Genomic DNA, 25,343 nt, shown 5'->3' with positions numbered 1-25,343 from the left:
GAGTTTGCTGTGATGGACAGTTTAAAGAGACGCAATAAACAGATGCAGGAGTATTTGGGTCATGTTTCTTGAAGGAACATGAGCTGGGAAATCAGACTGTTAGAACAGACTTGTACTGAACAAAACCAGATTGTGACTCTGTATAAAACAGTTTAGCAACCTCACAGAGCAACAGCATGTTAAGGAACACGATTAGGTCATTTGTAACATCCATCTACAGTCAAATTCCATTAGACCATGTTTTCCAGACTGTTGGGCTTTTCTAGGGTCTAATCAAATGTGACTTCTTAGGCTAAGACCAACACAAATGTCCTCCATAGATACTCTTTCCAATTATTTTAGGCTATTAGGTTATAATGCAGTTTTGGATTTTTCGAAGCACTTGATGGGCAGTGATAAAAAATTATTATCCATTTTCCACAAAACTTTACAATCAGTCGAAATAGTAAACACAAAATGATGAAAAAATTGAAAACAAATGACAATGTGTTAGGCTACTTTCACACTTGCGTCTTACTTTTCCGGCATAGAGTTCCGTCACAGGGGCTCTATACCGGAAAAGAACTGATCAGTTTTATCCCCATGCATTCTGAATGGAGAGTAATCCGTTCAGTTTGCATCAGGATGTCTTCAGTTCAGTCATTTTGACTGATCAGGCAAAAGAGAAAACCGCAGCATGCTACGGTTTTCTCTCCGGCAAAAAAAACTGAAGACTTGCCTGAATGCCGGATCCGGCATTTTTTCCCATAGGAATGTATTAGCGCCGGATCCGGCATTCAGAATACCGGAATGCCGGATCCGTCCTACCGGCCTGTGCATGCGCAGACTGATAAAAATGTGAAAAAAATGTACAAGACGGATCCGTCTGTCCACATGACAAGCGGAGAGACGGATCCGTCCTTGCAATGCATTTGTGAGACGGATCCGCATCCGGATCCGTCTCACAAATGCTTTCAGTCAGCGGCAGATCGGCGGATCCGGCGAGCAGTTCCGACGACGGAACTGCCCGCCGGATCACACTGCCGCAAGTGTGAAAGTAGCCTTAATCTCATTGACAATGAGATTAACACATTATATGTTGGTCCATTAGAGTTTACAATCAATAGGTGCTCAGAGCACACAGTATCGAAAGGGATTTTATTATATAGACATGCCGCTACAGTTAAAAGTTACATTTCTAAATCTACTATTAGCATGATGCTAACTTGAAATGCAATAAATCAATCAGCAGTTAATGACATTGGTTATCATAGTGGCAACTCAGCAGTTTTGAATAATGAGGTCCAGATATTCTGTCACAAAGGATTAACTGTTTTTCTAACCGTGTGACTGGTACTTTCACGTTATGCCGGTCATCTAATAACCATTTTTTCTAAACTGCGAAGAGGTCATAAACACTTATTTAAGCCACATTCTTATAAGTAAGATAAGGGTTGAGCTATAATGAGTGTTTATGATGTCAGAGAGCAGGGATAAGGAGCATGTCATCTCCCCAGATGACAGAAAAGACAAAAAATTCACAGGCAGCTAATAGAGCATGTCAGCTCTGTACACAAAAAAAGGATTCCATTTTGTTAATAAAGACCAATTGAAAAAATGTTTTGTAGCTCAAAATAAGTACAATTGTAACAGGGAGCCAGCAGTGCGCTTTCTCCTTGCAGCATCGCCGGCACCCCGCTGACAGAGAGGGAGGAGGAGCTGGTGTCGGACGTGGCTGGCTTCCTCAGCGCGGCTGGCATCCTCCATTCCCTAGGCAACGAGCAGGAATGAGTGCCGACGGTGATGAGTCGGTGCTCAGAGTAGTGGCTGGGGCTGAAGCAGGGTCATGTGACACTGGCCATGTCACGTGACCATTCAGTCTGGCCGATTTAACAGGCAACTTGCTGGCCACAAGTTGCCTGTGATTGGTCTTTATACTCACCAGCGTATTTCCTGCATGTGTTTTTGTGGAACTCGGCTTGTGTTTGACTCCTGATCTTGTGTTATCCCTTTGTACTGACGTGATCTCCTGGCTTCTGGCCTCAGTTTGTATTTTGACCTCTATTCTGCATTATCCCTGTGTACGGATTTGATCTCCTGGTACTTGACCTCGACTTCTATTTTGTCCTGTTTTTGTCTACGGTGTGTTACTGCTTGTTTGGTTTCTACCCAACCTGGAAGTTTACGATTCTGTCCTTGTCTCTTGTTTTCTCCACTTTGATCCCTCCCTGTAAGCCCAAGCACGTACTTAAGCTAGGGACCGCCGTCCAGTTGTGCACCGTCGGTTAGGACGGATCGTGCAAGTAGGTAGGGATAGCGGTGTGGGCGGAGCTCAGGGCTGCACTTATCCCTACCACTTGTGACAACAATGCAATAATGAAAAATAATAATAAATCCCCAAAGGTGTACATAGCCTTTAAGATGACTATGACCAAGCTTTTGAACAATGCATGGGAAAATAAGGGTAAAACCTGTCAAGGAAATAAAAGGTATAAAAATATATAAAGAGGGAGCGGTGCTAAAATTGACTCTAATAACACACTGCACAGTGTTATTTTGGTTATCTTGTGACAAAAGCCATTGAAATCCATTGAAAAGTTAGCTATATTTTTCTTGCCATTCTTTACTTAACGGGTTAACCATAGCTCGGCTGCTTCTCTAAACTATATTTGATATTAAATGCTTCTGTTAATCTACACATGCTTATCCAATGATAGTGTAACAACATTTTCAATATCTTCTGTCAAGACAAGAAATAAAGCTGCTACCGTAGAGCTGTAGACAGTTGCCAGTGTTGCCAAGAAGTAACAAAATCTTTATTCCAAAACATACCCTTTCCCATTTTCTTTCCTGGTTGAGAAGAATTATAACCAGTTTCGGATGCATCTGGTACCCATCTTGACTAAATGAGAGATTCCGTCCTTCAAACGTTACATTGATTAAGTACCTAAAACAACAAGAAAAATGTTACTACAGATAAAATATAGTATTTTAGAAAATTACACATAGATGTATATCTTGAATAAGCTTTTCTGTTAATTGAACCAATATACGCAATATGATTAAATCACATTGCCTGAAAATGGCATTTAATACAGAGTTAAAGAAATTTTGAGATCAAAGTCCAGTCTACCCCTAAGAAAGCTATGATAACAAACTATAGCAATAATATAATATGAAACAGAAAGCTTAATAAGATCATGTTTATGAGTTATGAGTTTTCATTAAACATTTTGGGGCACATTTATTTAGACCAGGATTTTAGATGCTGAAAACTTCGCTCATCACTAGTAGAGACTCTACTACTAAGATAATAATAATAATAATAATAATAATAGTAATATTTCGAACAGTGGCTTGGTTCTCAGATTCTCTGATGGAGAAATGGAACTTCTATTCAGAATCAGTAAAGAAAAGGCTATCTAATCAGTGCCTCCTGACATCAATGTTTTCAGCATCTGTACTTCTGAAACCTCACATATAAGTTGCAGCAATTTATACAATGACTCCCATGTGACTGTCTTCATTAGTTGCAGTTGCTTATAAGGGTAAAGTGGGATGATTACTTCTTAATGAAGGAAACAGCTAATGTGATACTGTTCTGTTTCTTATGCAAAGAGGAACTACAAGTCAACAAGTGGTGTCACTTAGGCAAGGATCACATCTGTGGCAGAGGTTCCAGCAGGAGTCTCCATGCAAATTCTAGCAGCATTTTGTCCAGCAGAATTCTGGAATCCAAAATGGATAAGGGCTCATGCAGACAAACATATTTTCTTTCAGTGTCCATTCCGTTGCGGAACCATTCACTTCAATGGGTTCGCAAAAAAAACGGAAGTTACTCTGTGTGCATTCCGTTTCCGTATGTCCGTATTTCCTTTCCGCAAAAAAATAGAACATTTTATTTTTTTGCGGTCCAGAGGCACGGACAGAAACACTCCATAGTGCTTCCATGGGGTTCCGTGCCTCCTTTCTGCACCGCAGCTCCGGATTGCGAACCTATTCAAGTAAATAGATCTGTGATGCGGGGAGCACATGGCCGGTGCCCGCATATTGCAGACCCGCTGTTTGTGGGCCGTAATATGGCCACGGCCGGGCAATGGCCGTGTGCATGAGGCCTTACAGTTCTGAAATGTATTAGATAACAGTGACAGCATTATGTCACCTATACAGGTACATTGATGAAAACACCATAGACCGCATAGATTTATTAAATGGATACTCTGTCACGTATAAATAAATAGAAAATAATCATATAAAGAAAGTGACTTTTTAAAATTACCTTTATTATAAAAACTTTTTAGTATAATAAAGGTAATTTAAAAAAGTCACTTTTTTTACATTGATGAAAAAACAAAAAAGTTATAGCTCTTGGAATGCAATTTTGAAAAGAATGTGCTTAGTCACTAAGGGGTTAATATTCTGGTTTTGTAAAAAACAAAACAAAAAAAAAACGTTAAGTTCTCCTGCAAAATGTCTTGATAAACTTGGGAATTCATTTTTCCTTCGATGATAGCAATCCGTCCAGGCCCTGACGCAGCAAAGCAGCCCCAAACCATGATGCCCCCACCACCATACTTCACAGTTGGGATGAGGTTTTGATGTTGGTGTGCTGTGCCTCTTTTTCTACACACATAGTGTTGTGTGTTTCTTCCAAACAACTCAACTTTGGTTTCATCTGTCCACAGAATATTTTGCCAGTACTGCTGTGGAACATCCAGGTGCTCTTGTGCAAACTGTAAACGTGCAGCAATGTTTTTTTTGGACAGCAGTCGCTTCCTCTGTGGGCGCCATCTGCAGTGTGTATAGAATAATTTTATATAGACTCTCAGAAAAAGTCTGCCTGCAGTGTTTTAACCCAGGAGAAAAAAAATGCAGCTTAATGGTGTGTGTGAAAGCACCCTGATATATGTTATGCTTACCTACTGAAGAGGGTTAGAAAAAAAGCAATCAAGTGCAGCCATACATAGAGATAGAAGACATTATCTTGACCTGCAACACACACTAGGGCATTCATGTAGCATAGCTGCACGGTTCACATAGGGCGGCACTCATTTGCTTTTTTATTGAAGAGGTTATATTATGTAAACTGCATGACGAACTCCTAAATCTGTAGTCTACTTATAGTATTTTTTTTATTTTTATTCTTACTTAAAGGAAATCTGTCACTATTGGCAGTTAAAGAAAGAATCTATGTATAGTTGCATGGGAAAAGATTCATATAACTAGGAATTTATTGATTTAAATGGTCACTGCACTTTCACATTTTTTATTAACCAATAGTACAGTTGAATACCAGAAACTGTGTAGTATATCTTATCAGAGAAAAATGTCTTGTTCTAGTGTTATGAGCAGTTCCCCTCCCCATTTCCTAAACTTTCTCTGAAATGTGTGAAAAATCCATCATGTGAGACAGAGATGGGTTACCTGCTCACTAAAGGATCAGATTACATTACCACATAGAAGTCTATAGGAAGTGGAGGGGGAAGGAGGAAGGAAGAGGAGAAGTGCAGAGAGAACAGACAGCACAGGAATGATTCAGTAGCTAATAAGTGTTATAACTCACTCCAAGTGCTTTATTCACATCTATACTGCTCAGTGCTTCTCTGTAATGTCCTATGTGGTGCTTCTGACTGACTCTGAACTTGTGAGAGAGTTAGGAGGCAGAATCTCATGTCTTCATGTGTAGTCTATAATGAGTATAGTGACTCCACCCACCAACTCAAAGACAATTGTCAATTAGAGATGCAGCATGCAAAGGAGACCACTGCTTAATGCTAGACAGAAGTCATAAAATGGTCAGATATAGTGCTGTCATTCAAGCACACACATATGGCAGTGTATTCTGAAAAGTTTACAATGCCTTACGTTCCTGCATGCAGGTTAAACCTAATGGGTTGTCCTATGCACTGACAGCTATATTTAAACGCCTGTATACAGAGCAGGCTGTGAGTCATTGGAAAGGACTGTCATTGGACTTATAAACAATCAGTGAGTATGTATTTAAATCTATCAATTTTTTTTTTTAATGATACTACTCCTGTAAAAAGATATACATGTATTTTCTCAGCTCCCAAAAAAAAATTGGAGTGAAAAAATGAGGATGAACAATCGGGAGGAAGGTGTGGAGGGGGGCAAGGAAAAAGATGGGGAAATAAGGATGGAATGTAAGCGCCAAGGGATTATTGTATAATGAAAAAGGGGTGTAAAGAGAGGATTCTCATAGATAGTTAACAATAAAGATCGGTAAAGGCTGCTGCCTGAAAGCCAATTCTAACCACAAAGGGGGAACTAAGGAGAATCAGAGAGCATACAATATTGTGTGTGAAGAAAAGCCAATACCATCAAAGCCACAAATTAGTAAATTGCCATAGAGGTAGAGACAGAAAATAATAAACCATTAAAAAAAGGTCACTAAATATTGGATCTGATAGAGTTAAAACCCACTAAGGTTAATAAAAATTAAGCATAAAAGGTGACTTACTTCACCAGGGAGGGGGGTGCAAGATAAACTCAGTACACTTATGGTATGACTTCAGTATCCCAAAGATGGTACCAGGGATTTCAGGAGAGGTTTCAGAAATTTTTAGTCTACAAAGGTCAACACATTTTTGGGATAACAGCAAGTCCCCTTCTTTAGGAGCATAAAAAGCTCTGGTCTGTAACTGGCTACCAGCAGACTGAGTATCATGTTAAACATGACAGATTCACTTTAAAAATGTAATAAAATATATATTATTATATGATTGTGATGGTTGTTATTTCTATACTTTTCTGCCCTGGAGTACCAACTGAGAACTGTGTCCACATCTAAGTTTTTCCTTGCACAGTGGCCCCACCAGTCACTGGCTGCACAAGGTAACTTCAATAGAGCCATGCTGCAGTTCTCTGTAGAGCAAATGGTCAGAGCACTATTGTGGAAGGAAAAACAGTGAATTCAGTTTCAGACTCTATAGGAGCACCCGAGGTTGCACCCCCCCCCCACCCCCACCATAAAGTGATGGCATTATCCTAGCAATATGCCATAACTTTGTAAAAACAATCCTTTAATAGACTGTAATAGACACAAGGGACACTATAGCCAACTACACCTGAGGTCAGTGAAATATGTCACAATTCAATAGAAGTTTTTACATCCAAGTAATTCCATTTATGTTGATTTTTTTTGCCTTTATTGAAAAAAAATAACACTTTAAAAGGGGTTGTCTGTAGGATAAAAAATGATTGCACATTTGGAGAAAAATTTGTTAAAAAAGAAAACCCTTTACTTACCTAACTGATTCCCCAGTGTTGCTGTTCCTCTTATGTCTCACATTCTATTAACATTCTGGTGTCCACAACTGGGCTCCACATATATGATATGGTCTTACAAGTGTGTCCTGTCAACACTACAAGTGAATTATAGGATTCATCTCTCTTTTTATACACCCTAATATATATTTGCTGCTGTGTCAGCTGACTGGAATCGAGAGATGGTACTTAGAACCAGTGTACTGCGTTCTTTCTCAAGTTTGGTGTTTGACAGTTGTATTTCAATGAATGTATAGACAGGCAGCCATACTCCAACTGCGTTCCAAGCACAAATCTATATGTTATGTTGCTAAAGAGGATCTCCAGGATCCCCTGTAGAGACTCCTTTGCCTCAGTCGATTTGTGACAATTACCTAACAATCTTTCTCTCACTGGTAGATTAGTTGCTGGTATTTTATAAATATTGTTCCCTTGCTGAAATCAGCACTTTAGGCACCGACTTCCTTGGCTGGTCATGAGCGTATGCTCATACAAAGAAGATAATCTGATGAGACAGAGCGGCAGTATAAAGAACTGAGAAGACACAAAACTGTGACCAGAGTTCTGCCTTAAAGGGGTTGTGCAGAGGTCCTCCTCAGGATAGTTCATCAATATCTGATCGGTGGGGATCCAATATTGAAGCTTCCTGTTCACTACACATCACCTCCCTTTAAGTGGCAGGGTAGTGCAATTACAAGTACTTTCTTCATTCAAGTGAGTGGAATGAGTACTTGTCATTACACTGCATTTCCGAGATGATGAGCGGTGTAATGAAGTGAAAGCAGCGCTCGCATGGAGCGCCGCCTCCTCTTCAAAATATCTGACACCGACCCCCCTGGACCCCCGCCGATCAGATATTGATGATCTATCCTGAGGATAGGTCATCAATATAAAACCCCTTCAGAATAGAAGCCAACACGGTAAGAAATAAGCATGCGGCAAGCATTGACCAACTAGAAATTAGCTTAAAAGCCATTTAACTATGCATACTGCCTTATAGAGATGGCCTTGCGGTTCGCCCGGCGGTCGTTTCGTGGCGAACTTTGCTCGTTCGCTGTTCACCAATTGTGAAGAACTTTGACCCATGACACATCCATCAGGTGGTACAGGACAGCCAATTGAGACGTTTCAGTACATGGACATACCCCCTACCTTATAAATAAACCTGATCTGGCCACCATTTTACATTCAGTCTTTTGCCAGTGTAGGGAGAGGTTGTTGTGTGGATCAAGGACAGACTGTTAGGGACACCAAACGCTAGCTAATAGGACCACAAAAGTCCTTTTAAGGACTGGTATAGGTGTGCTATCTATATGTGTGACTTACTGAGGGGTGCAATACACTTATAATATACTTTCTAACATAGAAAGTATATTATCGTGCAATTGTATTGTGCAGCAGTTGTGTGCGGTTCTGCTGCGATACTGCAGCTACACAGAGTGCCAAACGCTATTGGAACAAATAATTTCTACTAGTGTGATATACCAGTTGCCCCCCCAAAAACTGATTGAAGCAAGGGTGTTATATACCAATAAGATACTTTCTATATAGTGCATTTAGGTAGTGCAGCATTTATTCGTGGTTTTGCTGCGTTACCGCATCTACACAGAGTGAAAAACACTATTTGAAGAAATAATTTCTACTGGTGTGATTTACCAGTTGCCCCCCAAAAAAACTGATTGAGGCAGGGGTGTGATATACCTTCTTCCACAAATACTGCTCTTCTATAGGGACTTTTGTCACAGGGTCATTTTGAAAATGACAGGCAGAGGAAGAGGCAGGCCATTCCGCAGGGGTGGTAGGGGTCGGGCAGGTGCACCAGGCCGGAGCCTAAGTGGGAAGTTGCAGAAGGTGCGTGCAATTACGCCAAAGGAGGCACCAGACTTCGTTGAGTGGCTCACTCAGCCTTCCGCTTCTGCACCCTCCTCATCCTCTCTATCTGCACCCTCTTCACTCTCTGCTGTGTGCACCCCCAAAGACACCACCACCACCATATCCCCTCCGCTCAAGTCAGAGGAATTATTTTCCCATCCATTACAAGACCTTACCGATGCGCAACCATTATTGGCATTGGATCAGGAAGAGGAGGTGTCAACGGTCGCCACCCAGCAGTCTGATGACAGTACCCGGATGAGCCCAAGGAGGGTGGTCCCTGCTGTTGCTGCCTACTCCGAGATCTCTAATGTCAGTGGTGGTGAAGTGGTGTGCGACAACGGTGCCAATCTGCTGAGCACGCTGAAACAGGCCAAAATGACACACATCCTGAACTTAGTTGTGCAGTGATTCGTTGCCAAATACCCCGGGGTCCAGGACGTCCTGCGGCAGGCCAGGATGATCTTTGGCCATTTTAAAAGATCTTACACGGCCTTGCTGACATTCAGCGGCGACACCACCTGCCCGTCAGACGTCTGATTTGTGACTGCCCGACGCGATGGAACTGCACCTTGTATATGCTTGATAGGCTGCTCTAGCAGAAACGTGCAGTTAACGACTACCTGTACGAACTCTGCAACAGGACAGGTTTTGGGGAGCTTGTTTTTTTTTTACAGCACCAGTGGCTGCTAATGCGCGACGCATGCAGACTTCTGCGGCCATTTGATGAGATCACCAAACTGGTCAGTCGCAGCCAGGGCGCCATCAGTGTCATCGTACCTTACGCCTTCTTTCTGGAGCGTGCATTGTGCCATGTCATTGATCAAGTCGTCGAGGAGCAGGAAGATGAGGAAGTCGTAATGCTGGATGAATTCCCAGGGGGGGGGCTACTCCATCTGAGACAAGTCAACAACAGGAGTATAAAGAGGAGTCAGAGGAGGATGGTGCCGGGGTGGAGGAAGAGCAAGAAGAGTATGCTTTAAACTTTTCTGAGATCCCTGGTGTTGTCCATGGCTGGGGGGAGGAGAACAAGGACGACATTATCCTGGATGATAAGCAGGAGCCAGGCCACTCCCCCGCTTCCAGTTTAGTGCAAATGGGGGCCTTAATGCTCCAGTGCTTGAAGAGGGACCCCTGTATATAAAGCCTAAAGGGAAAGGACCAGTACTCGATGGCAACGTACTTAGACCCCCGGTACAAACACAAAATGGCAGAAATGTTACCACTATCACAGAGGGCTGTCAGAATGCAACCCTTCCAGGCCTTGCTTCGAGAAATGCTGCATTCTTCTTTTGTGGGCACTGGCAGAGGAATTTTCACTCACAGAGAAACAGCTGCGGGTACCAATCCAACAGCTCATGCAAGAAGAGGGTGGTTTGAATATGTGTTGGTGACTTCGGATATGAGATAATTCTTGCAGCCAACCCATCGACAGCTGTCCTCCGGATCCAGCCTCAGGGAATGCCTATACGGACATGTGTGCGACTACATCGGGTTAACGGCCGATGTGGATGTTCTGAGAAGCGATGAACCCCTGGACTACTGGGTGTGCAGGCTTGACCTGTGGCCAGAGCTGTCACAATTTTCCATGGAACTGTTGGCTTGCCCCTCATCCAGTGTTCTGTCCGAAAGGACATTCTGCGCAGCAGGGGGGATGGTAACCGATAAGCGTACTCTCCTAGCTCACGACAGTGTGGACGACCTTACATTTCTAAAAATTAATGAGGCATGGATCTCGGAGGAATTCAACACATGTGACGAGTCGACCACGTTTGATTGAATTTCCTCATGACAGCCCACAAATATCCGCCACCACCCAGAACAAATCATGGTCCCTGTCTTAGGTAAATACAGCGGCATAAAAGGCCTTTTATGTCCGTTGAATGTCTAATTTTTGGCGTCTGTACTGGCCGACAGTTACATATTTATCCTGTGACTGCCTAATGTACCTCCAGCCACAGAATCCAAAGTTATTTGTTATCAGGTGAATGCCTATTGGCTAATTTTTGGGGCCTTTACTGGCCTACAGTTACATATTTATCCAGTGACCGCCTAATGTACCTCCAGCCACAGAATCCAAAGTTATTTGCTGTCAGGTGAATGCCTATTGGCTAATTTTTGGAATGTGTGTAAACATGCAAAAATAAATGTAATGATGCTTGTGGCATATTATCAACTAGTAGTAATTTTACCTATAAGATTTATACTATTTCATTTAATGCAGATGTTACATGGGATACCAGAATGACAATAATATTTGATGCACTAAATGATGTATGACGCACACTAACACATTTTACAGTGCTCAAAGTCTTATCATTCTTATTCCTTAAAAGGTTAACCATTTAAAGAGAGCGTAATTTCAGAAGCATAAAAGATAGAGTTGCCATGGAAATATCTACCCATGGAGGGCGAGATGCAGAGCACAGTAAGAAGAGAAGAATGAGGATGCAAGAATTTTGCCCATGGATGTCACATTCCAGTGACTAAACTGATATTTTTCAGATTTAGAATGTTTCGAGATACATATCTGCACACTTTCCAACATGTAAAAACGATGAGATCTTATGACACAGAATTAGTGCTTGGAGACCTCAGCTTTAATTCCCAGTTTATACATGACCTGATCACAGCAATGATTATTTCTGTCCAAATAGACTGTTCCGCCATCCACTAGGACCTAAATAACCACCTTCCTGTTCCTCCTCCTACAGCGTTCCAGTGTTCTTCCCTCTCTATGTCTTATTACCTACATTAGCTTTGGCACTTGCTCAATAATGCCTGAGCCAATGGATTTGACCCCTTCAATGCAGATAATAGAGCTGACACATTGAGAAGGCTCCAAAAACACTGGCTGAAATATTTTTTTTTCATTTTAACATTGTAAAAACTTTATAAATACTTAACGTTAACCTATGTATATCCCAAAATTATGCCCAGTAGGACTTCAGTGTGTTCTCCAAAACCTGGGACCTCAAATAGCATAGTACGCAACATATTAGAAAATGTATGGCTAATAGATTACAGGGATGCAAACAAGCGAGGTCTTTAAACGGTCACTAACCTTTCAACAAACTTTGTACAAGTACAAGTGAATATAAGAATCTTTGTATCATGCCTTATCAAATAGAATATCTCTTTCTCCATTTATCAGGCTTTTCACTTGCTATGCTATGCTAAATCTGAGTTGAGAACCCTAGATAGACTGTTATCTCATTGATCAGAGTATAGCTGCCCATAGAAGTCTATGGAACTGGAAGTGGCAGAAGTGAGCTGCTGGAGGGAGAAAGTTGTATTTGCTCTGATAAACTGTCCCATAAAGCTTTTTTTTATTTTATAATATTTATATTCACATGATTTATGCAAATTCTATAATGCAATTTTACAACATCAGTGATGGGAAAACCATCAGACCCTCTGATTATCTTCGATTACACATTCATGGATGGACAGCAGGATTGTATAACTTTCCCCTCCACTAGAGTGGTCTTATTGCACATGGTTTTGTCCTTATCTAGTGAGCCTTCTCCAATGTCCTTATGTAGTGAGCCCTCTCCAGTGGCTTCTGTGCCTAGGATAGCATAGCAAAAAGGATAGGAAGCAAAGTGGCAGGTTTAGCGTTTTGTCACTATGGTAAGTATGGCACTATTTTAGTTTCTAGCTGTATTGCATTTATACAGTACATTCGGAAAGTCTTCATCCCTATTAACTTTTTTCACATTTTTAATGTTGTGATCTTGTGCTAAAGTTAAAAAAATCCACACATCAATCTGCACTCAATACCCCATAATGACAAAGTGAAAACAGAATTTTAGAAATATGTAGTTGCAAATTTATTAAAAATTAAAAACTACATTTTTTTGCATGGACATAAGTATTCAGATCCTTTGCTATCACACTGGAAATTTAGCTCTGTGGGCCACTCATTTCTCTTTATCATGATGTTTTTACATCTTGATTGAAGTTCACCTGTGGTTAATTCAGTCAACTGGATATAATTTGGAAAGTTACATCCACGTCTATGTTAGGTCTCACAGCTGATAATGCATATTAGATCAAAGATAAAGCCATTAGGATGAAAGAACTGCCTGTAGAACCCAGAGACAAGATTGTTTGGAGGCACAGATCTGGAAAAGGGTACAAAAAAATTCTGCTACACTGAAAGTTCCTAAGAGCATGGTGGCCTCCATGATTCTTTTTTTTTTTTAAATTAACAATTTTTATTATTTTCTGTTTTTCATAGCAAATTACAAGCTTTAGGTCAAGTTTTGAAAGACATTACAAAATACAAGCTTTAGGTCCAGTTTTTGTAAAACATTACAAATGACGTAAAGGACAGCTGATAATGCATATTAGATCAAAGATAAAGCCATTAGGATGAAAGAACTGCCTGTAGAACCCAGAGACAAGATTGTTTGGAGGCACAGATCTGGAAAAGGGTACAAAAAAATTCTGCTACACTGAAAGTTCCCAAGAGCATGGTGGCCTCCATGATTCTTTTTTTTTTTAAATTAACAATTTTTATTATTTTCTGTTTTTCATAGCAAATTACAAGCTTTAGGTCAAGTTTTGAAAGACATTACAAAATACAAGCTTTAGGTCCAGTTTTTGTAAAACATTACAAATGACGTAAAGGAAATCATATTTGTATCCAGAAAATTGTCAAATGTTTAAACAGACTAACAGGTAGTAAAGTCCAACATAGACAGGTATCAGCAGTATTCAGACAAAAGCATGAGTAGAGCAGTTAGGGTATTCCAGAGTGAGCATAGTATCAAGGGACTCAAATTATATCCCCTGTGATAAAAGAGAATGGCAGATGGGGTAGGAGGGACGTCTTTGCATAGTATGAACCCACGGGTGAGTAGGAACCCCTTACATTAGCGTATCATACAAATTTTCTATAAGCTTTCCAGGGTGACCATATCTTTAGAAAGGAAGATCTAGAGTGAGATTCCCAATGAGAGATTTCCTCTAGTCTATAGATCTGGTCGACTTTATTAATCCAATGATCGGTACAGGGGATATCGGAAGACAGCCAATTCATAGGTAAGAGTAGTCTAGCAGCCGCCAGCATAAATGCAAAGAGAGAAGATTTATATATACCTATGCTACTTATCCCCAGAGATAATAGCGCTAGCTCAGATGTGCAGGGAAGGGAGGATTGGCAAATCTGGTTACACAGCTGGATAATCCCATGCCACCAGGGGTTGATTAGGTCACAAGACCACCAGATGTGCATAAAGGTACCCTTAGATACATGGCACCTCCAGCAAGTGTCAGAATAAGTTGGACTATACAGGCATGTTTTATCAGGGGTCTTGTACCACCTCATAAGAATTTTGTAACTGTTTTCCTGAATACGCATGCATCTAGATATCTTGTGTGGGAAAATTAAGATCTTGGAGATCTCTTGGGGTGACAAGTTTCGTTGTAGATCTCTCTCCCAAAGGCCCACAATAGCTGGCTTAGGAAGGGAAGGGGGTGATTTTAGGTGTTTATATATTTTTGAAATGGTTTTTGATGGGTATGTCTTACTGCAAATCATTTTCTCAAACCAGCTTGTTTCTTTAGTTTGGGGGGTGTTCTTCGCCCAGAGAAGTGATTCTGTCTTAAGGAAGTGTAATAACGCGGGATTGTGAATCTGTGCGCCAAGTATCTTGCAGATTTCAGGATCAGCAACAACACAACCATCATGGTCAAGCAATTGCGAGACTAAAATCTCCAAAGTTCTTATGGCAATTGGGCAGCTCTCCCTTAATTCTTTGGGTGCCAGATCAATAATATCTCTTATAAGCAGAAGGGGGTAAGGGAGAGTAAGGCTTTCGGGGTTTGAGGAGAACTTTTTCCAAACCTTTAAGGTGTTACGAGTAAGAGGGTTGGAAGTCAAACCATGTGGTGAGAGTGGTCTACGAGATAGTATTAGGGCCCTAACAGGTGAAGGGAGTAGAGCATTCTCTAATTTTAGCCAAAATTTATAGATTGGTTCTCTGATCAAGTCCAGAGCTCTAGAAAGTTGGATAGCTTCCATGTAGGTTTCAGGGTCTGGGAGCCCAATACCACCCTTGGATCTAGGCTTGGTCAGGGTATCAAAGGAAATACGAGAGCTTTTGCCTTGCCAGATGAACTTCCGAATGGTTTTATTTAAGGAGGTAAAAAAGGATCTTGGAATTTCAATAGGGAGAACTTGCATCAGGTATGTGAGTTTTGGCATAATTAAAGACATGAAGATATTTTTTCTGCCAAACCAAGAGAGATAGTGAGAATCTAGAGAATCTATCTGAGTCTGTATGGAAGCTAGGAGAGGTATATAATTTAGATGGAAAAGGTCAGATAAATGGGGGGATAGTCTTACTCCTAAGTAAGTCAGTTGCTGGGTTTGCCAATTAAATGGGGAGTTTGCTTGGAGAGAAGAAAGGGTAGCAGATGAGAGGCCTATATGTAGTACTTGGGACTTGGAGGGATTAATCTTAAAGTTTGAAAGGGAGCCAAACAGGCTAAGTGTCATTAGAATCTTGGGCATAGACTTATGTGGGTTGGTAGTGGATATTAACAAGTCATCAGCAAAAGCAGCTAACTTGAATTCCTGGGTCCCTACTTTCAATCCTCTAATTTCCTCATTTTGTCTAAGGGCTTGCAGAAGGGACTCCATCACCAGGACGAATAATAAGGGAGATAAGGGGCATCCCTGTCTCGTCCCATTTCTAATAGAGAAACGGGAGGAAAGAATTCCATTGACTGACACGGACGCCGAGGAGCAGGTATACATAGCAAACACAGCGTTAATGTATTGTTCCGGTATTTGAAATTTTGACAGAGTTAGTCTAATATATGACCAGTCCACTCTATCAAATGCCTTCTCGGCGTCCGTGCCAATCAGGACCAGGGGAGATTTTTTTTTTGAGGCATAGTGCAAAGAATCTAGTATTTTGGAGGTATTATCTTTTCCCTCTCTTCCTCTCACAAAGCCTACTTGATCAGGGTGAATTAGAGCAGGAAGAAAATCTTGTAATCTAGTGGCTAGCATCTTAGCTATAAGTTTAAGGTCAACATTAAGTAGGGAGATTGGGCGGTAATTAGAGCATAGTGTATGGTCTTTGCCTTCTTTAGGAATAATTATTATGGTGGCGTTGGTCATTTCAGAGGAGAGTGGGACATTAGACATTGCGAGGTTACAGACAGGGAGTAAGTGGGGTAGCAATATATCTTTGAAGGACGAAAAATATGATATAGGAAGGCCGTCTGGACCGGGGCATTTACCTCTGGGGGTGGATTTAATGGCCACTTTTAGTTCTGAAATAGTGAATGGTTTAGCTAGGGATTCCTTTTGTATTAATGTTAGTGTTGGGAGGTTGAGAGTGTCTAGGAAGGAATTAATATTAGAGTTTCTACATAAAGCAGGGTTGGGGAGTTCAGAGGCTGGTAGGTTGTAGAGGGAGTTGTAAAAAAGTTTAAACTGTTCAGCAATCTCCTCAGCTTTAAACATTAGGGAACCTTGTGGAGATCTAAGTGATTGGACATAACGGGAGTTCCTTCTCTGTTTAATTCTGCTCATAACATATTTAGAGGCCTTATTTCCGTGAGCAAAAATCTTTTGTTGAGCAGATAAGAAAAATTTAGCTGATCGTTCGTTTAGGAAATTCTTTAATTGGGCTCTGAGGGAAGATAGATCCGCTAGTTGCTGGGCTGTCATAGAATGTTTGTGCTTTTTTTCGGCCAGGTGGATTTTTAACAGCAGGTCACTAATTTTTTTTTCCGATTCTCTCTTTAAAAAGGAGCATAGGCCAATCAGTCTGCCCCTAATATAGGCCTTATGAGCGTCCCAGAGAACCTGGGGAGATATATCTGAGGTGTTATTGATTGAGAAATATTCCTCGAGGTAAGAGGATATAAGGGCTACATGTTTATTGTTATTTAACAGAGATTCATTAAATCTCCAGTTAGGGGGACTATTGGTTTTTTGGTTGGTACTTATTTCACAAAAGACTGGGGCATGGTCGGATAAGGTGATATTGCCAATTTTTGGGGAAGAACAGAACCGCAGTTTGTCTTTTGGAACCAAAATGTAATCTATTCTGCTGTATGAATTATTAGCTGGGGAATAGAAGGAGTAGTCAATTTCATCAGGATTGAAACAGCGCCAAATATCTAAAACTCCCAAGTTATGTATCTTTGTATGTAGCAGACTAAGGGCTTTCCCAGAGACTGTGGATTTTTTAGAGGCGGTATCAATTGGAGGGCTTAAGGCTATATTGAAGTCACCCGCCACAATCAAAAAGCCTTCTCTATGTTTCTCTATCAGAGAAAAGACTGGAGTGAGCCATTTGATTTGATCCACATTTGGGGCGTAAATGTTTGCGAATGTAAACATGGATTGACCTATTTGGCCTATTAGGATTATATAACGACCTTCAGGGTCTTGTACATGTGATTTATATTGAAAAGGGAGCCCTCTATTAAAGCCAATGCTGACTCCCCTCGAGGCCGCACCCCCAGCGCCACAATGATACCAAGAGGGGAACCTAGAGTGAGAAAGATTAGGATACTTCCCATGTTTGAAGTGTGTCTCCTGTAAAAAGACTACAGAACACCTCTCTTTATGCAGGAGAGAAAGTATCTGACATCTCTTAGAAGGAGACCTCAAACCCTTAACGTTGTATGAGACTAACTTAAAGTTTGCCATAATTTTTTAAGAAGGGAGAGAGTAAGAAAAAATCTAAGTGGTGTTTCCAAAAAGAAATAACCAACCGGCAACAAGGTAGAGGAGAGAGTGCGGCCACAAGGGAAGCCAGAGGGCACCCAATCACCCGGGGGAGTCCCAATATGTGTGGTCTGGATCTGTAAGGTTTTCCGTTTGCACGCTAGCAAAAGTATTGAAGATGGGTCTGAATACCTGTCAAGATATAGGTAATAAGGAACATTAGGTAAAACAATAGATAACAACAAAAGATGAGTAAAAATCATCCAAACATAATAGATTGTACTAATTGCGCCTGACTGTTCAGTCAGCATATAGAGGGGGGAAAGGGTATATCACCCAGAAGCATCTCCCTCATTAAAGCTATGTATACTGGAAAAAGATGGTTCATGTACTGTTAATAAGATGGAGTAAAATAAAGCAAGAAAAACGTGTAACTAAAAATATTTTTGGAGCCAGAATGATAGTGAGTAAAGCCATCATGGTCCCACCCACCTTAAAGCAAGTAAGGGAAGGACAATGACGGGAAACTCCATCCACATCAGTTGGCAGCAGAAAAGAGAAAAGGGTTTGACGTTATATGTAAATAAATGAAAGTTACGCCTATGATATCAGAGGCACATAAAGACCAGCCTATACGGGGGGCTACCTAAAAAATACATGCATTCTTAACTGTCATTATGACTAATCTGGCCTTAAGACAGATGGGAAGACTCAGTTGAGAAATCCCTACTGTATCACCGTCTTTTACCAAGTGAAGAGCAGAGCATGGGTAAAGAAGGCAAGAAAATACAGGCTAAGCTCTCCACTTAGTAATTGGGATTTCGTCACTCAGTATGCAATAGAATGGTAAATAAAATAAGTAAGTCCCGTATAGTGTACATATTAAATCTCTGCACCTAGAGAAGATAAAAAGCAGGTTAGGTTAGTTATCACCCAAGGCAAGGCGTTTGGGGGTGGAAAAGGAGTTTCTTCTTTTGTTTCTCTGTGGCTTTGGGGTATGTTGAGGTTCCCAGGGGATCACGGTCGGAAGATCAGGTAAGGAGCTCAAACTCTGGACTATGTCCCAATTTTCAATAGGTAGAGGAGATATCTGCAGGAGGTCGTATGCTTTATCCAAATCTGTAAAAGAGGAAATATGGATGCGTCTGCCCTCATGTAAGAAGGATAGACCAAAAGGAAAAGTCCATCTGTAGATGATTCTGTGTTGTCGTAGCCAATCTGTAAGAGGTTTCAAAGCTTTGCGCTTTTTAAGTGTAGATTGCGCCAAATCCTGGAAGATGGTGATATTATTTTCTTCCCAATCCACAGAGTTTGCATTTCTGGCACTTATCAGTATGGCTTCTTTTACAGGGAAGTGGAGAAATTTGCAAATTACATCCCTTGGGGGTTCATTCGCTTGAGGTTTAGGTCTAAGGGCTCTATGGGCCCGTTCAAGCAGGACCTCATGAGTAGAGTCTGGACCAATAAGTTTGAGGCATATCTGTATGACTGTTTCAGGAATGTCCACAGTAGTGACGGATTCCGGAATCCCTCTAAAACGCAGGTTGTTGCGTCTAGATCTATTTTCTTGATCTTCCATAGCTGTATAGAGGGCATTAACCACTTCAGCCCCCAGTGCTTAAACACCCTGAAAGACCAGGCCACTTTTTACACTTCTGACCTACACTACTTTCACCGTTTATTGCTCGGTCATGCAACTTACCACCCAAATGAATTTTACCTCCTTTTCTTCTCACTAATAGAGCTTTCATTTGGTGGTATTTCATTGCTGCTGACATTTTTACTTTTTTTGTTATTAATCGAAATTTAACGATTTTTTTGCAAAAAAATGACATTTTTCACTTTCAGTTGTAAAATTTTGCAAAAAAAAACGACATCCATATAGAAATTTTGCTCTAAATTTATAGTTCTACATGTCTTTGATAAAAAAAAAATGTTTGGGTAAAAAAAAAATGGTTTGGGTAAAAGTTATAGCGTTTACAAACTATGGTACAAAAATGTGAATTTCCGCTTTTTGAAGCAGCTCTGACTTTCTGAGCACCTGTCATGTTTCCTGAGGTTCTACAATGCCCAGACAGTACAAACACCCCACAAATGACCCCATTTCTGAAAGTACACACCCTAAGGTATTCGCTGATGGGCATAGTGAGTTCATAGAACTTTTTATTTTTTGTCACAAGTTAGCGGAAAATTATGATTTTTTTTTTTTTCTTACAAAGTCTCATATTCCACTAACTTGTGACAAAAAATAAAAAGTTCTATGAACTCACTATGCCCATCAGCGAATACCTTGGGGTCTCTTCTTTCCAAAATGGGGTCACTTGTGGGGTAGTTATACTGCCCTGGCATTCTAGGGGCCCAAATGTGTGGTAAGGAGTTTGAAATCAAATTCTGTAAAAAATGACCTGTGAAATCCGAAAGGTGCTCTTTGGAATATGGGCCCCTTTGCCCACCTAGGCTGCAAAAAAGTGTCACACATCTGGTATCTCCGTACTCAGGAGAAGGTGGGGAATGTGTTTTGGGGTGTCATTTTATATATACCCATGCTGGGTGAGAGAAATATCTTGGCAAAAGACAACTTTTCCCATTTTTTTATACAAAGTTGTCATTTGACCAAGATATTTATCTCACCCAGCATGGGTATATGTAAAAAGACACCCCAAAACACATTCCCCAACTTCTCCTGAGTACGGGGATACCAGATGTGTGACACTTTTTTGCAGCCTAGGTGGGCAAAGGGGCCCATATTCCAAAGAGCACCTTTCGGATTTCACTCCTCATTTTTTCCTGAATTTGATTTCAAACTCCTTACCACACATTTGGGCCCCTAGAATACCAGGGCAGTATAACTACCCCACAAGTGACCCCATTTTGGAAAGAAGACACCCCAAGGTATTCCGTGAGGGGCATGGCGAGTTCCTAGAATTTTTTATTTTTTGTCACAAGTTAGTGGAAAATGATGATTTTTTTTTTTATTTTATTTTTTTCATACAAAGTCTCATATTCCACAAACTTGTGACAAAAAATAAAAACTTCCATGAACTCACTATGCCCATTAGCGAATACCTTGGGGTCTCTTCTTTCCAAAATGGGGTCACTTGTGGGGTAGTTATACTGCCCTGGCATTCTAGGGGCCCAAATGTGTGGTAAGTAGGTAAATGACCTGTGAAATCCGAAAGGTGCTCTTTGGAATGTGGGCCCCTTTGCCCACCTAGGCTGCAAAAAAGTGTCACACATCTGGTATCTCTGTATTCAGGAGAAGTTGAGGAATGTGTTTTGGGGTGTCTTTTTACATATACCCATGCTGGGTGAGATAAATATCTTGGTCAAATGCCAACTTTGTATAAAAAAATGGGAAAAGTTGTCTTTTGCCAAGATATTTCTCTCATCCAGCATGGGTATATGTAAAATGACACCCCAAAACACATTCCCCAACTTCTCCCGATTACGGAGATACCAGATGTGTGACACTTTTTTGCAGCCTAGGTGGGCAAAGGGGCCCATATTCAAAAGAGCACCTTTCGGATTTCACAGGTCATTTTTTACAGAATTTGATTTCAAACTCCTTACCACACATTTGGGCCCCTAGAATGCCAGGGCAGTATAACTACCCCACAAGTGACCCCATTTTGGAAAGAATAGACCCCAAGGTATTCGCTGATGGGCATAGTGAGTTCATGGAACTTTTTATTTTTTGTCACAAGTTAGTGGAATATGAGACTTTGTATGAAAAAAAAAAAAAAAAAAAAATAAGCATTTTCCACTAACTTGTGACAAAAAATAAAAAATTCTAGGAACTCGCCATGCCCCTCACGGAATACCTTGGGGTGTCTTCTTTCCAAAATGGGGTCACTTGTGGGGTAGTTATACTGCCCTGGCATTTTCCAGGGGCCCTAATGTGTGGTAAGTAGGTAAATGACCTGTGAAATCCTAAAGGTGTTCTTTGGAATATGGGCCCCTTTGCCCACCTAGGCTGCAAAAAAGTGTCACACATGTGGTATCGCCGTATTCAGGAGAAGTTGGGGAATGTGTTTTGGGGTGTCATTTTACATATACCCATGCTGGGTGAGAGAAATATCTTGGCAAAAGACAACTTTTCCCATTTTTTTATACAAAGTTGGCATTTGACCAAGATATTTTTCTCACCCAGCATGGGTATATGTAAAATGACACCCCAAAACACATTCCCCAACTTCTCCTGAGTACGGCGATACCAGATGTGTGACACTTTTTTGCAGCCTAGATGCGCAAAGGTGCCCAAATTCCTTTTAGGAGGGCATTTTTAGACATTTGGATACCAGACTTCTTCTCACGCTTTGGGGCCCCTAGAATGCCAGAGCAGTATAAATACCCCACATGTGACCCCATTTTGGAAAGAAGACACCCCAAGGTATTCAATGAGGGGCATGGCGAGTTCATAGAAATTTTTTTTTTTTTGGCACAAGTTAGTGGAAATTGATATTTTTAATTTTTTTCTCACAAAGTCTCCCGTTCCGCTAACTTGGGACAAAAATTTCAATCTTTCATGGACTCAATATGCCCCTCACGGAATACCTGGGGGTGTCTTCTTTCCGAAATGGGGTCACATGTGGGGTATTTATACTGCCCTGGCATTCTAGGGGCCCTAAAGCATGAGAAGAAGTCTGGAATATAAATGTCTAAAAAATTTTACGCATTTGGATTCCGTGAGGGGTATGGTGAGTTCATGTGAGATTTTATTTTTTGACACAAGTTAGTGGAATATGAGACTTTGTAAGAAAAAAAAAAAAAATTCTGCTAACTTGGGCCAAAAAAATATCTGAATGGAGCCTTACAGAGGGGTGATAAATGACAGGGGGGTTGATCAATGACAGGGGGGTTGATCAATGACAGGGGGGTTGATCAGGGAGTCTATATGGGGTGATCAGCACAGTCATTGATCACGCCCCTGTAAGGCTTCATTCAGACGTCCGGATGCGTTTTGCGGATCCGATCCATCTATCAGTGCATCCGTAAAAATCATGCGGACATCTGAATGGAGCTTTACAGGGGGGTAATCAATGACAGGGGGGTGATCAGGGAGTCTATATGGGGTGATCACCACAGTCATTGATCACTCCCCTGTAAGGCTTCATTCAGACGTCCGGATGCGTTTTGCGGATCCGATCCATCTATCAGTGCATCCGTAAAAATCATGCGGACATCTGAATGGAGCTTTACAGGGGGGTAATCAATGACAGGGGGGTAATCAATGACAGGGGGGTAATCAATGACAGGGGGGTGATCAGGGAGTCTATATGGGGTGATAACCACAGTCATTGATCATGCCCCTGTAAGGCTTCATTCAGACGTCCGGATGCGTTTTGCGGATCCGATCCATCTATCAGTGCATCCGTAAAAATCATGCGGACATCTGAATGGAGCTTTACAGGGGGGTGATCAATGACAGAGGGGTGATCAGGGAGTCTATATGGGGTGATCACCACAGTCATTGATCATGCCCCTGTAAGGCTTCATTCAGACGTCCGGATGCGTTTTGCGGATCGGATCCATCTATCAGTGCATCCGTAAAAATCATGCGGACATCTGAATGGAGCTTTACAGGGGGGTGATCAGGGAGTCTATATGGGGTGATCACCACAGTCATTGATCATGCCCCTGTAAGGCTTCATTCAGACGTCCGGATGCGTTTTGCGGATCGGATCCATCTATCAGTGCATCCGTAAAAATCATGCGGACATCTGAATGGAGCTTTACAGGGGGGTGATCAGGGAGTCTATATGGGGTGATCACCACAGTCATTGATCATGCCCCTGTAAGGCTTCATTCAGACGTCCGGATGCGTTTTGCGGATCGGATCCATCTATCAGTGCATCCGTAAAAATCATGCGGACATCTGAATGGAGCTTTACAGGGGGGTGATCAGGGAGTCTATATGGGGTGATCACCACAGTCATTGATCACGCCCCTGTAAGGCTTCATTCAGACGTCCGGATGCGTTTTGCGGATCCGATCTATCCATCAGTGGATCCGTAAAAATCATGCGGACGTCTGAATGGAGCTTTACAGGGGGTTGATCAATGACAGGGGTGTAATCAATGACAGGGGGGTAATCAGGGAGTCTATATGGGGTGATCACCACAGTCATTGATCACGCCCCTGTAAGGCTTCATTCAGACGTCCGGATGCGTTTTGCGGATCCGATCCATCTATCAGTGGATCCGTAAAAATCATGCGGACATCTGAATGGAGCTTTACAGGGGGGTAATCAATGACAGGGGGGTGATCAATGACAGGGGGGTGATCAGGGAGTCTATATGGGGTGATCAGGGGTGATCAGGGGCTAATAAGGGGTTAATAAGTGACGGGGGGGGGGTGTAGTGTAGTGTAGTGGTGCTTGGTGGGACTTTACTGAGCTACCTGTGTCCTCTGGTGGTCGATCCAAACAAATGGGACCACCAGAGGACCAGGTAGCAGGTATATTAGACGCTGTTATCAAAACAGCGTCTAATATACCTGTTAGGGGTTAAAAAAAACACATCTCCAGCCTGCCAGCGAACGATCGCCGCTGGCAGGCTGGAGATCAACTCTCTTACCTTCCGTTCCTGTGAGCGCGCGCGCCTGTGTGCGCGCGTTCACAGGAAATCTCGCCCATCGCGAGATGACGCATATATGCGTGACTCTGCGCAGGGCTGCCACCTCCGGAACGCGATCCTGCGTTAGGCGGTCCGGAGGTGGTTAATATGGGCTTGGGCTAGTGACAGGCTAGATGACACTCCGTTTTGGTGATGAAGGACTGCGGCCTGTGTTTCCTCCAGCACTTCTACCCTCCGGCCTATATGTCTCACATCTTCTTTTATTGAGGCAATGTCTAGACTTAGGGGGCCCAGGGCTTCTGTTAGAGCTTCTTTCAGGTAAGCTCTGGATATATGCAGACATTCTGCCTCTCTGGGATCGACCCCTACCTTGTCTTCGCTGGCATCAGCAGACAGCTTATGTCCTGTGCGTGGTGTGCCGGGCGCCATCTTGGATTCGCGGCTCACTGCCGCTGCTGCAGCTTTTTTTACATATTTCTCCATCTCTCCGGTTTGATTCTGGGAGCGATCGCTTCCCTGTGGGTCAGTGGGTTTCTGGCCCCCGATTTTGACCATCTTGGATCCAGTGAGCTTAAGATAGTGGTGCAGAGAGGGATATGCAGGCAGGAGAGCAGCTTCTCACACGTCCATCCGGCTCAAGCGCTGGCTCCGCCCCCCGGCCTCCATGATTCTTAAAACTAAGAAGTTTGGAACAACCAGGACTCTTCTAGAGCTGGCCGCCCCAGTAAACTACTTAATCAGTGAAAAAGGCCTTGGTAATAGAGGTGACCAAGAACCCAATGGCAACTGTGTCTGAGCTCCAAAGATCCTGTGTGCAAATGGGAAAAACATCCAGAAGGTCAACCATCACTGCAGCAATCCACCAATATAGGCTTTATGGCAGAATGGTCAGGAAGAAGACTTTCCTTAGTAAAATACACATAAAAGTT

At 41.9% G+C, this 25,343-nt stretch overlaps 1 protein-coding gene across 1 annotated transcript in view; it reads right to left on the bottom strand.

The window, feature by feature from the left end:
* The window catches only part of GRIN2B (glutamate ionotropic receptor NMDA type subunit 2B), a 638,757-nt gene that overhangs the window by 186,092 nt on the left and 427,322 nt on the right, over positions 1-25,343 (bottom strand). The window contains exon 3 of the mRNA XM_040408303.1: positions 2,812-2,926. Coding sequence (XP_040264237.1) covers positions 2,812-2,926 — 115 coding nt within the window. The remainder of the gene's footprint in view (positions 1-2,811; positions 2,927-25,343) is intronic.

Source organism: Bufo bufo, chromosome 9 (assembly GCF_905171765.1).
Source record: "Bufo bufo chromosome 9, aBufBuf1.1, whole genome shotgun sequence".
In the NCBI taxonomy this organism is placed as follows: domain Eukaryota; kingdom Metazoa; phylum Chordata; class Amphibia; order Anura; family Bufonidae; genus Bufo; species Bufo bufo.
This window is presented reverse-complemented; position numbering and strand designations above follow the sequence as displayed.